The sequence below is a fragment of the Zonotrichia leucophrys genome, chromosome 2, assembly GCF_028769735.1.
Source record: "Zonotrichia leucophrys gambelii isolate GWCS_2022_RI chromosome 2, RI_Zleu_2.0, whole genome shotgun sequence".
Taxonomy (NCBI): Eukaryota; Metazoa; Chordata; class Aves; order Passeriformes; family Passerellidae; genus Zonotrichia; species Zonotrichia leucophrys.
In genome coordinates, this window is record NC_088171.1 from 129,893,454 (window position 1) to 129,910,417 (window position 16,964).

Consider the following 16,964-nt stretch of genomic DNA (forward strand, 5'->3'; position numbering starts at 1 on the left):
TTTTAATAAACCTTCATAATGAAGAAAAACATTTTAAAAAGTCTCACAACAGTGTTTTAGGGCTGGGTCCAGACTAGTTACTCTGGAGTCCAGCTGGCATGCTACAATAAAGGTGCTTAATGGTACTGTAAGCTGAAGGGATCCTAGAACTAATGCAGTCTGGAAAATGTCAGAAAAAACACGTCATTTGCCTTTTCATCAAAACTTATGGTTCTTATAATGTCCAAATGTAAGTGATCCAAGTTTCAGGAAGCACAGGCTGCTGAGTGCCTGTGCACAAATTCTGGTAAGAAACTAAGCAAAGCTCCATTAATTAATACTTTTTTAAATGTATAGGATATATTCACACAATTGCAGGACAGTTTGTGTTACTTCGGGTTAGTGAATTACCGCTTGTTAGTCCCGCCAGGCTAATTGACTGTGGATGTGCTCCTGATCCACTATGCCAGGATAAGCCACCACTAAACAGTTTATCTGACACACTTGAAGATTATATATTTTACTTTTTAAAAAGATGCACATATTTGGTCAGTTTTCATAGGTAGATGCCAAGGAGTTACACCATAAACCACAGTAATTTGGATCTCTTGCATTTGGGTGAACTTAGTCATGTTGTGATGAACTAGCAAATGAAAGAATTTCAGTCTCAATAGAACTTAGGGTTCTGTAAGGGTCTCAAAAGACTTTTGAAAGGAGAACATCTGTTCTTAAATCAGTCAGATGCTTTTGAACATTTTACTCATAGAATAATGTTTTGAAAAAGCCAGTTATTAACCAAATGGAAAACTGAAACAGATTTGTCTGAATTCAGTTTTTCATTTTTCCTGCTGCAGATACAATGAATGTACTCACTAAAATGTTCATATAACTTCAGCTAATAAGAGACTGTCAGAAAACAGTCAGATAAATTAAACTGAAATTGTAGATATGTCATTTATTCTGTTGTCTGGTTTAGAGAATGAAACCATTCTATGATTCTATGAAAACAAATTTAAATTTATAGTGTACACTCAAACATTATGAACAATATATAGATTGAGAACTGCATCATTGAAATGATTTGTCACCAATTAAATAAGTAATAGAATTGGTAATTTATGAGAAAGCAGCCCACAAAAAGTCCTAGAAACAAATTTTGCCATTAATTGTTTTTATCTGCTCAGCTGCAGACTGACTTAAACTCTAGCACTTCACACGGGGCAGGAAGGGGGTGATTTCTTGGGCTGATGTTCCCAGCTGTCATCCCTGCTCCTTTCTCAGGCAATATAACAAGGATGCAGAGCAGGAGGTGTCAGCTCATCTCTCAGGGCCTCGCAGCCTCAATACTGATTCAAATTCTTATCTGCTTCACTCTTCATTCTCTCTGTGAGCTCTGCACAATGGTTCTTGTCCACAGTCCCTGCTGGATTTAGCAGTGGCATATTGAGGAGGTTACTCCTTTCAGGGTACCCCAGATGGGACCCTAAGTGAGATCTCTAAGATAAAAGTTTGCTCTGCCTGTTCAGCAAGTGCCATGGTCTCAGCAGATGGTACTAGCAGAGAAAAAATGACATAAAATTTCAGCCCAATCTGACCTGATATTTAGGTCTTGAATACTTCGGTATGGTATAGTTGTGGTTAAACTAATAACTCCCTAGAATGTTGATGAAATTAACTCAATATTGAAATAACATTCTGTTTAAATTTGTTTGTAGCATGGATCTCATGTGCTGGCTAGATATTGAAGAGTTCAGAAAGATGCTCGAAAAGGACAAAGAAAAAAGTGATGAAAAATCGAAAGACATTAAAACCAAGTACTTAAACAATGAGTACTTCTTTGGACCCAACAGCCCAGCTACCAGAGAACAGCAAGAAGAGGTAGCAGTCACAGAGCCATTCATAAAGAACAGTCACTGTGACTGTGACTGAGATAAAAATCCACAAGTGGGTCTGCTCCAGCTTTTCTCCAAGCTATCTCCTCAAATCTTGCATATAATTTTGGCCACAAGGATAGTTCTATTATGGTTGTATAGGTCTCTTCCTTCCTGTTCAGGCTTTTCCTCCCTACCTCTTACAGAACATCTCTCCTGAACTGTGATCTAGGCCACAGTCAAAGCATGCACAAGATGGCTCAGAAAAAGTGTAAAAATGACTTTCAGGCACAGTGACTTGTTCCAGTTTTCTATTTTAGTATGTCAGTAAAGCCACAGACAGCAAGTCTGAGCTGTGGTGCTCTGATATATCTTGATACTTAGGCAATTTACTTGGTCAAGCTGGGGTATTATTCACCAGAGTCTGTATCCTATTATAGGTAGGGACAAATGTAATCTGTTCCCTTTTATGAAAAGTACATGTGAGCCTTGGGTAAGCATGCATTAAGTGCTTTGCTTACAGTTAAGCTCATGCTTTGCTAAATCAAGGATGTAGAGAGATAAAGGACTTTTGGTATACACAAACGTTTATGTCATGTGTTATTGTATTTGGATTGCTTAGCTAATGCATTCAGGTGGAGGAAGGAGACAAAGCCTTCATGATCAGCTTTCGGCAGAGGCTCTGCTACAAGTTCAGCAATGTGTCCAGAAGAGATTAGAAAAACAATGGCTGCCATTGTTCCTGGCAGAAGAACACCGTGGGGCAGAGGAAGAAGCAAAGGTAATTTTTTAACAACAGCAACACATACAGGCATTGTTTTTTGTTTGGCTCATAATTTACCATTGGGGTAGAAAGGTTCAGAGGAAAAGCAGCCCACAATTTACTTTTAGTTTACATTGAAAGAGATGCTGTAGCATGTACAGGTTGAAACATTTATCTTGGTAAGTGTGAAGGCAGTTCATCTGAAGGCTTAGTTTAGCTGACAGTATTATTGTTAGATACCAAATCTGAAGGAGCTGGTGTTAGCTCTGCTGCCATCCAGCCTGCCAGGAGAGTGACCTAATTTTTGCTGCACTGCTACACTCTCCCTATGCCATTTTGCCTTAGCCATACAGTTGCACACTGAAGAAATACTGCTTTGTGTAAAGAATGTTCCCAACGGGACCAAGACACAAGCAAATGAGTGAGCTTCCCATGCCGTAATTCTTTCTCTTATGCTGTCCATATTCTCCCATCTGGAGCTGCAATGCCTGCAGAATCGACTTCAGGACTTGTGAAATTCTTCTGAGTGGGGAGGTTAACTGCTACAAGCCTTGCTCCAATTGGTTACTTCAGAAAGCTGCCAAAAAGCTGGGAGTGAGGAGCCTTTCACTCCTGCTGGTTCATTAGGGAGACTGAGGAATCGGCAGAGCTAACATCTGCCTTTTATGAGTGCCTCTGTGGCTGTGATCCACGTAAGGGGATCATCCTGCTGGTGGGCAGAGGCAAAGACTTGGTGTTTTGCACTTCCATAACAGCTCTGACATGTGAATGTCATAGCAGAGGGAAACTTCAAAGTTCAACCAAGCAGACACATATGCAACTGCATTGCTTGAAACTATAATTTTAACATTGATTAGGTTAATTAAATTTTAAAAAATCCTAACCCTCCGCCTTTTTTTAGCTGAACTCTGCCTCCTTTACAAGCCCTGGCAGAAGACCAATGAGGCTAAGCTGCTTCCAGGTCTGGAAGCTAACTCATTCCTCTTTTTGCACCTGCTGCACTGTGTTGGCAGGGAGATTAGCCCAAGTAGTTTAGAAAATGCTGTATTCAAATAAACAGTTTACAGGAAATACATAGTTCTAATGAGCTTTTAGTCTTTTCCTAACTCCATTTATGTCCAATTTCTTTTTTCTCTTTCTTATTGAAAATTCAGAGGATGAAAAGATTCTTTGAAGAAAGTATTTTAGAAGAAGTGAAACCAGATGACATTCTCCACTGGCTTCATATTTCACAGTGACAAAACAGTGTGGGCATGCTATGTAGTCCTTATTCAGGAAACCTGCCCTTTGTTTGAGGTGTAATTCAGCTACAAAGAATTTGCAGGATCAAGTCTGTATTTATGATACAGCTGTACAAAGGAACTAAAAATATTTCATACTAAAAAAAAGTCAAACCCAAAATTTATTCCTCACATAATCGGTCCCTTAGAACATTATGGGTGAAGTGAACTCCACCACCAGTGGAGTGCACAGTTTGACTGGTATTGCTTCTTGTCTTCTCTAATTCCCCAGTCTTAATGATCAGGTGTTCATTTATAGCTGAAGAAGGGATGGCATTCTGTGCAGGTCCACAACAAGTTTCAGACATAAAATCCATAAGAAGACATATAAACTGTTTTACCACTGGGGTCTTAATCATTAAAAGGCTAACCAAAAAAAAGAGAATATTTAAAAAATAGAATAATAATATTTTGTTCAGCTATAGATAAGGGATATAACTGAAGATCTTTCACACAAAGACCAGCAAAAGACAACCAGGATGTGGAAGGCGAGTGAAATTTGCTATGTCTCTTGTGTCTGCAGTTTCACAGTCTTTTTCATTTGACCCTTGCACATTTTTCACAATTTCCCTGTTGACAGTGTGAGGCCCAAATGTAATGCTGTTAAAAGCAATCATGACTGTACTGGTTACAGTGGACTGATTACTCACATTACTCCTGAATTTAGTTCCCTGCTGGATGTTCATGGTAAATCTCTCTCCCTTTCTGTCTGGAGAGGTCATACTTGAAAATAAAGGTCTCTTGTCCTGGGCTTTGGAGCACTATTAACACTCCTTAAACTAATATTGTACCTTTAATTCACATTTATCTGTGTTTTGCATGCAGTGGACTTATTTGGACAAGCTGTTCATTCCAGCATCTGGTAGTTTATTTATTATTGCAAGTGGATTACGTGCAGACACAAAAGGGAATGTGAAATATGCAGCAGAGTGGGCAGGTTTAATCATATCTCACAGTATCTGTTTCATTTAGAATTGTATTTTAATCTCACACCACTGAGATTATATCAAATTTAAACTTTTTAAACCTTTGTAATAATAGATTTCATCAGATGTTTGCAAGTTTTTTTCCTCTTGAAGAGCAGTGAACTTTTTGTGATTGCCAGCATACAAGTTGTGTACATTTGTTCAGTTGAACTTTTATTGTCTGTTGAAATCAAACTAGAGACCCGGTCACCAATTATCCATGCAAACCATCAGCACAAAAGGGATCCAAAGTGCATGTGGGTTCTGTTAAGTGAGTTTTCCCTTTGCCTGTTTGTCAGGGAGATGATTATTCTCCATGTTCTGCTTCAAGGTTGTTGACCCATAAAATAAGTCGTGTTTACATACTGCTATAAGGATGGAAGCAACATTTTGTTCTTCCCTTCATGAATATGCCCTAGAAATAATTTTTCTCAAAAGTTCCCTAAATTCTGGTCACAGGGAATAGAATATGTTTGGAGAAGTGGAGAAGGGCTTGGAAAATCCAACCCTACTGCCTAAATTGAGCTGACTTTATTTTCACCAAAGGAAGCTCTGGACAGCCACCACCCTCCTTGTCAGGGTAGGCTGTTACCCCTGGCAGGCTCTGTGACAGGACTGAGCATAACCCCTGGTTTTAAGATAAGTTGCAGAAACCCTTTCAGCTTAGGATCAGCTTAGATTTCCAGGACTGTTGGCAACAACTAAAAATGTTTCTGACCGATGCTCACCACTGAACAGCACTCCACCCTTCCAGGACTTCAAGAGTTTTAAACCACTTTTAGAAGATGGTTTTCATTCATCCATCTGATAACAAAAGGGGGTTGTTTGGCTTGCTGTTCAGCAACAGCACAAGAACTGTTTGTTCAGGAAGGCAGGCCAGCATGAACTTCAGTTCAAACAAACTGTCCCTGCATAAGCCATCTTTCTTTCCCCACCCTTTCCTGGCTGCCTACTGTTCTGTGCTTGGCAGCATGAGGATTTCCAAAATGTCTCAATGACTTTAAATTCTATTTTACTATTGGTAGCTTTATTTCATGGAGAGCAAAGTCTCTGGCTTCTGTGGGTGATCATAGCAACACATTTCAAACCTCATTTTGTTGGTGAGATCCCTGTCAAAAGCATTTTACAACTTTAAGCTGTGTGGTTTGTGTGTTCCTTTTCCTTTGTTGTTTGTTTGCATAAAACTCAAACTGTTCTCTAGAAAAGTAGCCCATTACCATAATCAATAACAAGAGCTGTTTCTATACTTTGTAGTATGCAGTCATATGGTCTAAATCATTGTCAGTCATTTCCTCTCCATCATATCTTCCAAGAAATGTTCCCCAAACCAAACTTAAAAAAAAAAAAAAAGGAAAGGAAGAAATGAAACCTTGCCACATTTTATTGTATCCCTGTCATAAACTCATAAACTACTGAAAGTTAGGGTCAGTGCAAAGATAAGAATCAGACAGTTTACACTAACTAATGCCTTTGTTATTGCTTTTTGAAACAAAGTTTATTTGGTGCATCTATTTTTTCTTTTGACAGCATGTGGACAATAAGAGTGTTTCTTCATCTAGTGAAATAATTGCTTTCCGCAAGGCACTCTTGGATCCAGTGACAGCAAATCTGTTTCAACGCTTTGTGGCACAGAAGGGAGACCTCCTGGGGAATGGAGTGCTCTTTTGGCAAGAGGTGCAAAAGTATAAGGTAGGGTGGTAAAACAGAGCAAAGGGAATAGCATTCGATTTGTCAGCAAATGCATCCATTCATGCACATTAGGAGAATTTTAACAAAAATATCTGTAGGCATTCTGTTGTTCATAGTAAAGCCTCTTTCATTGTTTAAACTGTTTTTTTCATCAGTGAAAATTCTCACTTCTTAAGGGTAGCTATTCTTGACTCAAAAGCATTATCCCTGTATTTCTTTATGCTTCTTCAAATCGTAGCATTCTTCTGAGTCTCTAAAGGAACACCGCTATCTTGCTAATGCCCAGAGTTTGGTATACATCTGTTGAGCAGTAGAAATATGCAAGCATTAAAATGTTCATTCTGTCCTTTTAGCTGCAATCTGAATTTGGTAATTTCTCAAAAATGAGAGATAACTTTAAAATTCAATCAAATTTACAGATATAAAGATGGTATCAAAAAACCCCTATATGTACAATGCAGAGCACAGCTCCCTTGCACTTTGCAGAATCAAATTTGACTTGAGCTGAGCTTGGGACCAAAGTGAAATGTGATGAGAAAGGTCAGCAGGGATTACATCCCTCCCATATATATGTAGTTTTGTGAAATTGCTTGTGAGGGTTGAAATACGATAGAAAACGTCTGGAGTGAAACTTTAAGACATAGTGCAGCCTCCTAGGAATATCCTGGACTGAATGCAGGGTCACCACAAATCTTTCATGTATTCCTCATTTTTTTTTGCCTCTGGGATATTCCTGATGCAAAAGTGCTACCAGAGTGCAGAATCTCTTCTGGGCTCCTGAACATCACCTGTGTGCACATGGCAGGCAGGGAGCATGAGATTAGCTAACGTGCTCAGAAACTGGGCTGTAAACACATTTGCTGTTGCAGTAGCACTTGAAGATCTGCTGCAGGCATGTGGGTGTGCTTTCACTGTTTATGAATTTGAATTCGATGTCTGCATTAGAAGGTGAAGCTCCTCCTGTTTCCAGGGGACAATCTCTCTTCCCCACAAAGGTTCTGATCTCCAGGCAAGGGATCACTGGCTGAAATGCTCTCTGGGGGTGCTGCTGTCTCTCTCATGGTTACAGAGTGATTACCTTAGATTAAAACTCTGACATGAAGGTACCTGGTGTTCCATGACACAAATCCTTTTCTAGATATTTGAAGTTTTGTTGATTCTTGTGACTCTTCGTTGCTACATTATGGAGGACATGGAAACTTTCTGCAAATTAATGTGGAGCATGCTCTTAATTCTTTTCTTTGTAGAACTGCTCTCGGAAGAAAGCCTTCATTGTTTTTTGTTCCACCCCCTTTCCTGCATTTATGTTAATTTTATTTGTCTTGTTATCCAGAAAAAGTAGAATCTGACCAGATTTCTCCATGCATGCAATGTCATGGTTGGCAGTTGATGCTCTTTGTAGAAGCAAAGGGCTGGAGTAGTAGGAGTGTTGTGGGTCAGGCTGAGCTGCAGGAATATTGCCAAAGGCGTGGGCAGCACTTTGCACAGTGCATACTTGTATTGTCTGAGCCCTATCATGCCATCAGTTTAGACAGAACTCCCTTTAGCTGTCAGTGTCTGCATTGCTCCCATAACCCATCAGGCTGGAGGCACATCTCGGGACGATCCAAAACCAAGATTTTTTTTTAAAAACAAATATGAAGAAACATAACTCTGTGGATCATTTCCATCTGTTATCTATGCTCAGTCTCAACTCTCTTCATATCATATGGCTTGTTTGTCTTCCCTCATACTACAGCTCTCTGCCTTCTGTGCTAGATGAGCAAAGAAAGCCATTATATATATAGTAAGGATATATTTAATATGTTTTTGCGTTGCCTTACTTTCTTGATTATAGTTGTTATCATTCTTTTTTTTTTCCTTCCCAAAACTAAAAATATTCATAACAAAGCAAGCCAGCTCTTTCACATACCACATTTCTGTTTAAAAGTCATGGTTTTAATTTCTTTGCAAAGTAAATATGTACCTTCTATACCAGAACTAAAATCAGATTCTTCATTTAAAGAGCTCTCTTCCTGACAACTCTTGAGTGGTCATTGTGTCTCTAAGATATATGTGATAGTCTTCTAGTGTCATATTAATTTCTTGAAATATACAGATAAAGAGAAAGTTCGTGTTTCAAAGTGTTGGAAGGACACTCTTTGAATTATTTTTCCTTCATGTCAAAGTCCAGTGGTGGCATCGTCAGGGTGTCAAAACGCAGCAATGACAGGTTTTACAAGAACAATAGGATCACATTAAAAAAATAGAAAACCCCAGTGGTCCTTTGACATCTCACTCCTGTAAGTTCAGGTTTGCTTTGTATTCTATAGTGTACAGAGTTATTTCAAACCCTGAGGTTTTGGGAAACTAGAAAATCATAATGAATGGTGAAAGTAGAAGATTTCACTAAATGGAAGATTGTACTGGTAGCTGACAGTGTCCTCTCTTGTGACAACACTCCTAGTTAGAATATCTAGTATCCTCTAAATATTTTCCCTCTTTTGTTGGAGCATTTCTTTATCTTTTATTTGTCATGGCTATGCAAGTCATAGCAGGCTCATTGTGAAAATCAGTGCCTTTCACACTTGTAGATGTGTTTCTCTTTTCAGAAATGTCTATTTGCCAGTAATGCATTTAAAATCTAAGCTGTTATATCCAAGCATGCAGGCAGAAATTATCACCTAAAATCAATGATTGCTATGTATCTGCATTTGCAAGCCAGAAGCCTCATGCATGTCTGAAGTATGGTTTTGACCATGCACGTTTACCAAAAGAATTTTGCCTTGCATACTGAAGGAATTTATTGAATAATTATTTTTGTTTGACTATTGTTCTTTGATGACTGGTGCCCTGTAAAAGTTCTTGCCTGTGTCTCTCTCCATTGACTGAAAATGGTATTTTTTATCTTTCAGGACTTGTGCCATTCTCATTGTGATGATGCCATAGTTCAGAGAAAGATCACAGCTATTATTGACTGCTTTATTAATTCTGCCATACCCCCAGCTTTGCAGATTGACATCCCACCTGAACAAGCAAAAAAGATTGTGGAGCACAGGAAAGAACTAGGACCTTACATTTTTAGAGAGGCACAGGTAAGAAGCCGAGTGATAGGTCTGGCCAGAGACTGACTGCCTGATTTTAAGAACAGTCTTCATTGCTGATGTGACAGTTAGGACTCCACACACAAGCTTGGGCTTGAAGGAGAAAGCTACAGTCATATATTTCAGTGACTGTAAGGTCTTCAGATTTATCCTGCTCAATAAAGAAAATCTCTGACAGCTAGCTGATCCTGGAAAGGTGTTATCCAGGTCTGTGTTACGAATTCTGGCAGTAGAAATGAATTCTGTCTATGTTCTTAATTGCTTGTTCTTTACCACTTGGTTAATGTCACAGAAGTAATTTGTAGTTAGAAAGTCCGTGGTTTTCAAGTTTTATGAAAAATGCAGATGTGAGTCAAGCATAAAGACAGCTTAACTTGCTGAATGTCTTTCCCTCCTTTATTACAGAAAGTGTGTATTAAATGGCTGTAGAAAATTTTCTCTTTGATATTTCTATTAATCAGGTTGAATAGCAATTTTGGAACTTTACTACAGACTTACTATTTTATTATCCCTTGATACTGCCTTGTCTTATCTTCTAAGTCCAAGAAAAGTAGTTGTTGTTCTTTTCCTATAAAATTCCCACTGACACCTTTAGACATCAACTGTGAGTCCATAAAGTGTTTGGATGACAAGAGATGAATGATTTGTCAGAGAAAAGGGTTCATATAGGTCCTAAGAGAAAGAGAAGTCTCATTTCAGCCTGTGTAAAACCCAGTGAACTCCAGAAATCTGGCACAAAACCAAAGGAAGAACTAGGCCAAAAAGCTGTGACTGGAACCTGACAGTGGCTTACACGTCCCTTTCAAGCCTTTTGAGCCAGAAGCAGTGAGCATGCTTGTCTGCTTTGAAGCCAAGTTTCTCAATGCAAATTAAACATCTAAATAAATTGAAAAATGTGAGCCTTAGTACGTGCAGCAACAGAATTCACTGAGCCCCTCTGTTTGCTTTTCTAAAATTGTTTTTCTTATTCTAGTTCAAAAATGACCCTGTGAGAGATTATATCATTTAAAAATTATCCAAGATTTGCTCATAGATCTGTAATGTGGTTTAAGAGCCTTTCCAGAGGCAAAAAAGTATTTCCTTTCTCTTAAGGAAAGGAAAAAAAGCCCTCTCCCTAATGAACTGAATATTTTAAATACTTGAGCAGAACAGTGGTGCAAAAGCAATTCTACTGGTGTATATTTTATCAAGAATACTTGTAAAAAGTGATGGATGTTTTCATTAATGCAAACAATTGTTTAGGGAAATGTAAAAAAAGAAAATGTCTTTTAACTGTGTTTTAGGAAGATTTCTCACCAGTAATAAACACACTGATGAAAAGCATGTGCTGAGCAAAGCTGGGCTGAAATGTCAGGACAGAGTACGTGGGAGGAACAAGGCTGTGTGTTCAAAAAAAATAGTTATCTCATTCTGCATTTCATTTTACAGTCAACTGTTTCCTTAATGTGGTCAAGATTGACTTTATTTTCTTCCTGCGCAGATGAGTATTTTTGCTCTTCTGTTTAAATTTTGGCCAGAATTTTGTAAATTCCAAAGTGATCCAGAGAGTGACAAAATTCTAGCGTCCTTGGAGAAAAAAAAGGAAAAAGATATGCAAAAGATGGAAGGGATAACAGCAAAGGTAAGGCTCATAAAGTTTCAGGTGACCGCTGATGAACTGAATAACATGAGCAAAGATACATCAAATAAAATATCTCTTTCTCAGCCTGATCCAAAGCTACCTAATCTTGTTAGATTTCAAGCTTTACACTCGACCCAGTCCTAAGGTGATTATTTCCCAATTCTGCCAGTACATATACATATGTTTGAGTTGAAGTGGGTGAGTCAATGGAATACTCCTTTCATTAACCAGAGGAAAAAATGTATTTTAGTCACCTTTTGTGCCAAGAGAAGAGCAAAGAAGAAGGCTGAATTAAGAACAATAAATCTGTGTACAATCTGTGTGTACTGTGGGCTATTGCAGACCTGTTTGCACTTTCATGATATTGTCTTATATTAGAATTTACATTCTGGACCACAACTGAAATCAAACCAAACCCAAACCAAAATTGATTTAATATCTATTTTCCAGAAGGACCATTTGAAAATCCTGCACATTGTTTAAAAAAATATTTATGTGGTAATTAATTTGCATAATCTTTGCCTTTGCTTGAATATTTTCTCAGCTATGAAAGTGAAATTGTTAGACTGCTCACAGCAAGTTTCCAGACAGTTCCAGCACATTAACAAAACTGTGACCTCTACAATGGAATGCTTGTTTGTAAAATTGTTTTTCTTGGATTTTTAAAATTAAAATATAATGGACTTCTTTTTCTATTGATTATAGGCTTTGAAAAAGTTTATTTTTTATTAAATACAATTGTTTGGCAAGCTTTGAGGAGAGAACATTCTTTTAAGGACAGAGAAATTACTGGACTTGCAGACTATAATAAGTAGCATTACAGAGACCTTGATGTATTCTAAATGCCATGTAGATGTGTGGAGATGTTCCATGTGATGTGAACCACACAGGTATCCGGACAGATACATAGGCCCACAAGAACATATATGCATTGCTATTTTTCTTATGCACATGAAAGCTGAGGACCAGTGAAGCATTACTCAAGGCCACACAGCGATGTCAAGGGAAGTCTAAAATCCAAGAACTCATCTTACTTTCTCCAGAGCACAATGTCTCCATATATATATGGCTGCCATGGCCATTGGCAATACTTATAGTGCAAGAGTGCAATATTTCAAAGTAACAAACTTTTACATTTTCACAGACTTATTTTCCATCTGTTTGTTGCCTGTCTATGAGATTTCTGATCAAAATCAAGGAATAAAGAAGAAATATTAGGCAGGAGGGCAAAAGCCTAGCTTTTATGGAGAGCAAATCGGAATGGTGAATTATGCTTCTAAGCAGAGAAATAGACTAAGAAATTGTAGAAAATGACAAGCAGAGAATACAGCTTTGTAAACAGTTTGTACGCTATTCTTCTCCTCACAAAAAAAAAAGATCAGTAAACCAGTTACCTTTTAAAATCTCTTAAAGAATGGGTGTAACATATAATTTTTTCCTGTATAGTAAAATCCTTTTTTCTTTCTGTTATTGTTTAAAGAATTTGCCATTTCCTGTTCTCTTGCCTGGGAAATCTTGAGATTTCTCTCCTCTCAGTGACAGCATAATTCAAATGATGCAGTATCCCTGAAGGATACTGATAACTTTCATCTAACATGAGCAACAGCAGGTTCACTTGTTGGCTTGTGGAAGGTGATGATTTCTTGGCAATGAAAAGAAGGACTATCTTCTTCTGCCCAACCAGGCTCATTGAACAAGAGCAAAGATCTGGCAAGGATTAGAAACAACTTTTTATATATATATATCTCCTCTTCACCCCACAGATCAGTTGCTATTTTGGGTTTATCTCAAACAGAACAATCATACTCCTAGGGGAGGAATTTGCTTTCTTCTTCCTTTACACATGTCCCTGGGGCACCGAATCTACCTGTGCTCACCTCAGCTTTAGAACTGAACAGATAAGAGTTGGACTTTCATGAAGTATAGTGGAAAAAATGGGCAGACAAGGAGCTTTTCACTGAGCAATGATGCATAACTTGGTATTGTTTGACTATCTCAATATTTTTTGTGTGCCTATTTGTTATTTAAGGGGCAAAGTCTACCAAAGAGTAGAACTCATCCTGGCAATGGACTTTTTCCTTTGTTAGCTGCTAGATGCACATCCACATACTTTCAATATATGTCACTTCTTTCAGACTGCCTTGATGCCAGTACTAGTATTTTGTTGTATACATGATTGCATTTTATCTCCAAAATAGATTTTGGATTTTTTTGCTTTCAAGTGCACAAAATAGCTTTAAATTTTTAGCTTTAACTTACATTGTAGATTTGTACATTCTCCTTCCATGTCCTTAGCAAAGAAAGCCATTAACATTTTTTCCTTTTCTGTGTTTCTGCTGTGTCTCTTAGCAATAAGCTTATTTGTTAGTAAGTGGTGTAATGGCATGGGATCTAAATCCACTATAACATTGCTTAATTTATTATGAGAAGTCATTTTTAAAGACCTTGCTTAATTCACCATTCTCATTGAGAGAGCTAGCAAACATAAACTGCAGTGCAGTAGTATTCACAATGGCTCTGTGTTTGCATTGGCATCCCCATTCCACGAAATGAGTGTGCCACAGAAGCTACTGAGCTTGTTTCTGCAGAGAAGATCAGCATCACACTGCCTGGGCAGCTCTGTACCCAAAAGTCACTCTTACAGCTGATGGGTTCATGGGACAGTGGGCATTATGATGAAGGCAAAGGAACTTTGGGAGCAAGGAAATGAGACAGAGTGATCCTTTTCCAGAGCTTTCAGGGACTTTGGGAACAATTTGATCCCCTTTTTTCCCCTCACTTTCTCTCTTGGAACATGGGAGGGTTATATTACTCAGCTCTTGGAGAGAGCTCTTTGTGATGTCAAATATGAACATCAGTTGATGTTTATGAAGAGTTTTGGGATCATCAAACAGAATGTGCAAAGGAGAAACAAACCAACATGAAAATGACAAACAGTTAATCACCAGAGCAGTTTGCCAAGGGTTACAATACCTTGTTCTTCACTGTAGATTGTACATTGCCTGTTTTCCTAACTTGTATACTTGTAGTTCATACACAGCTACTGGACCAAGCTGGAATTAATCACGACAAATCCTGCACTCTACATTTATACCTGAGGCCAAATTAGAGGCTCACAATGTTCTCTCTGTCCTTAAAATATGTTCTGTTGCAGATCTGACCTGTCACCTAGCTATATTTTGGAGCAGGTATTGAATCTGAAAGAAATATGTCTGTATGAGTGTAGAGGACAGGAAACATAAACTGGAACAAAGAAATGCTTTAAAAAAGCAGCTGCTACTTTAAAATATGCTCAGCATGATGAATTATGAAGCTAAGCATTACAAAACATTACTGCAAATGACACTATCTCATATCCAATGACAATTTTTGGTTCCTCATACTTTGCTTTTTCCTTTAGCTCTGTAACTATTGTTCACATCTAATTATGAGGTTTTTTGCAGGGTAAAGAAGCAGGAAAAAAACTCATTAATTTGGCTCAACCCAAGTCCTTGACTCAACTCAAGTCCTTGACTCAACTCAAGTCCTTGACTCAACTCAAGCCCTTGACTCAGCCTGAGCCCTTGACTCAGCTTAAGCCCTTGACTCAACTGCCAAAGAGTGTTTTGCTAGATGAGCTTGATGTTAAGAGAAGATCATCAGCAGCTTTAGCACCTGTACAAGGACCTGGGAGGAAGGTAAATAATTAATGTTCCTACAGATGTTATTCAAGAGAGATAAAATGATCTTGGGAAAAGGGGAAAGGGGAGTTTGCTTTTGAATACTGCTGTCAGATGGTTCTTCAATAACTGTTCATTCCTCTACAATTAGCTTTGCTGTTTTAAGTTTACCTGTCTTACAGGTAATTTTTTTTGTTCTTTATTAATTTTTTTTAAGATGTAGGTTCTGAGTAGTATTAACAGCTAACAGAATGTTAAGGTCTTATGGTGTATGGATTAAAAAAAGAATCTATATTTAAAGATAAATTGAAGAAAAGGTAGTTCAGTTCTGGAATAAGAAGCTTTTCATTATTTGTGAAATTCATATCCTGAAAGAATTTGGTTTAGGCCAGAGTCCTGTTCTGGTCATATGTCAAAAACTAAAGCTGAACTCCTTTAGAAAATCTTGGTATTTGAAAATCTAGGTATTTGAAAACCACTTCAAGACTTCTTCCATAACTCTGACAATGCATCAAATCAGTAGTGAAAAGGTAACAGGTTATTTTACCTGGAAATGGGAAAACCAGACATGCTACATTGGACATATCAAGGGATCATTCATGGCTGAGTTGGCATTGCCAGAGCATAACAGGGAACCTGTGCAACCACATAAGCACAGATATGTCATGAGAATCAGGAGTAAATCACACTTTGGCCACTGCTTGTATTGCATAGAGCTCTTCCCACGACATTATGGCAGTGAAGAGCAGAATAGAGAAAAAGGTACCGTGAAATACCCCCAAAATCTGAAATCACAGTGTGAATTGCATGGATAAGCTTACACTCTTACCCTTAAGTGGACCTTTTTACTTTTGCTCATACCTATTAAAAAAAAAAAAAAAGTGAGTTGAGCAAGGCGGTACATCCCTGGTATACATTTAAACCCTCAAGAAGAGGGCTTAATAAACAATAAGCCCTTCTGCAAGCCCCTTCCTACAATAGCAAGGTGATAGAAGTTCTTACTGCATCATGATATGACAAATTTGCTCCAAACTTCTCATGCCATAAGATAAAAACCAGGCCAAATAAAAGTGCAGTTCTCATCCTGTTTTGGAAAGGCAACCTATTATTTACATGCAATCTGAACTGTAATTGTTTTCTTTAAAAGCAGTATTTTATCCTTAGAAAAGGAAAGGATGGCATCTCCAGTTGATCTGCCTCTAGCAGTAGCAGCATTCTGCTGGAGAGGGCAGGCAGGAGCTGTGAGGCTCATGAGACCTTCAGTGAAAGGACATAAGCTAGAAACAGCTTTTCTTATATGTATTTCCTCTCCACCCCACAAATCAGTTGCTGGTTTGAGTTTATGTCAAACAGAGTAATCATAGTCCAAGGGGAGGACTAAGGGCGTAGCACAGAGATAAAATTAAGTCCTTGATAGCACAAATGATATTTGGGAGGGTAAAGATCTGCTGCTTTGCTTTTGAAGAAGAAAGGAGAGAGAATAACACTCAGACTAGGGATGAAGAATAAATATAAACATTGTATCTGTCAAACTTGCTTAAATCATGGTGTTTTGAGATTTACTTATTTACAGGAATACTCTTTTCCCCATTATTCCAATATTGTAATTTAAAAAAAAATCTTCTTAATATTTGTAATTAGCCAGTAATAAGAATATAACATAAACAAGTTTTTTATATACTGTTGAAATGGATCAGAAGCTACAGTGATGTGACCTGAAGGCTGATGGTTTTTGATGGTTCTTGCAGGCTTCCTGGTCCTATTCCAAGTACATAGAAGCCTTGGAGCAGGAAAGAATACTCATCAAAAGGCAAGAAGATCTGCAGAAAACCTCATCATCATCACTCCCTGCAGGTTATTAACCAAGCTCTGTAGTTGAGCAGGACAAGCTTAGAGCATAGGTGTACTTGTGTCCTTGCAGTACAAGGACTTTGCTTGCTCTTCTTCGGAGTTGTGTACAGAAACCTCTGGCTCTCTTTTGCTGTCTGTAGGGGAGTTGCTCTCTGGGCTGTTCTCATGAGTGGTATATTTTCTAAGAAAGAAAAAGTAAAAGT

General features: G+C 38.1%; 1 protein-coding gene across 2 annotated transcripts in view; it reads left to right on the forward strand.

The window, feature by feature from the left end:
- Positions 1-16,964, forward strand: part of RGS22 (regulator of G protein signaling 22) — a 61,482-nt gene that overhangs the window by 41,985 nt on the left and 2,533 nt on the right. For both annotated transcript variants that reach the window (XM_064703572.1, XM_064703573.1), the window contains 7 exons: positions 1,695-1,857; positions 2,473-2,631; positions 6,386-6,547; positions 9,442-9,621; positions 11,111-11,251; positions 14,695-14,928; positions 16,659-16,764. In XM_064703572.1, the coding sequence (XP_064559642.1) occupies positions 1,695-1,857; positions 2,473-2,631; positions 6,386-6,547; positions 9,442-9,621; positions 11,111-11,251; positions 14,695-14,928; positions 16,659-16,764 (1,145 nt within the window). The remainder of the gene's footprint in view (positions 1-1,694; positions 1,858-2,472; positions 2,632-6,385; positions 6,548-9,441; positions 9,622-11,110; positions 11,252-14,694; positions 14,929-16,658; positions 16,765-16,964) is intronic.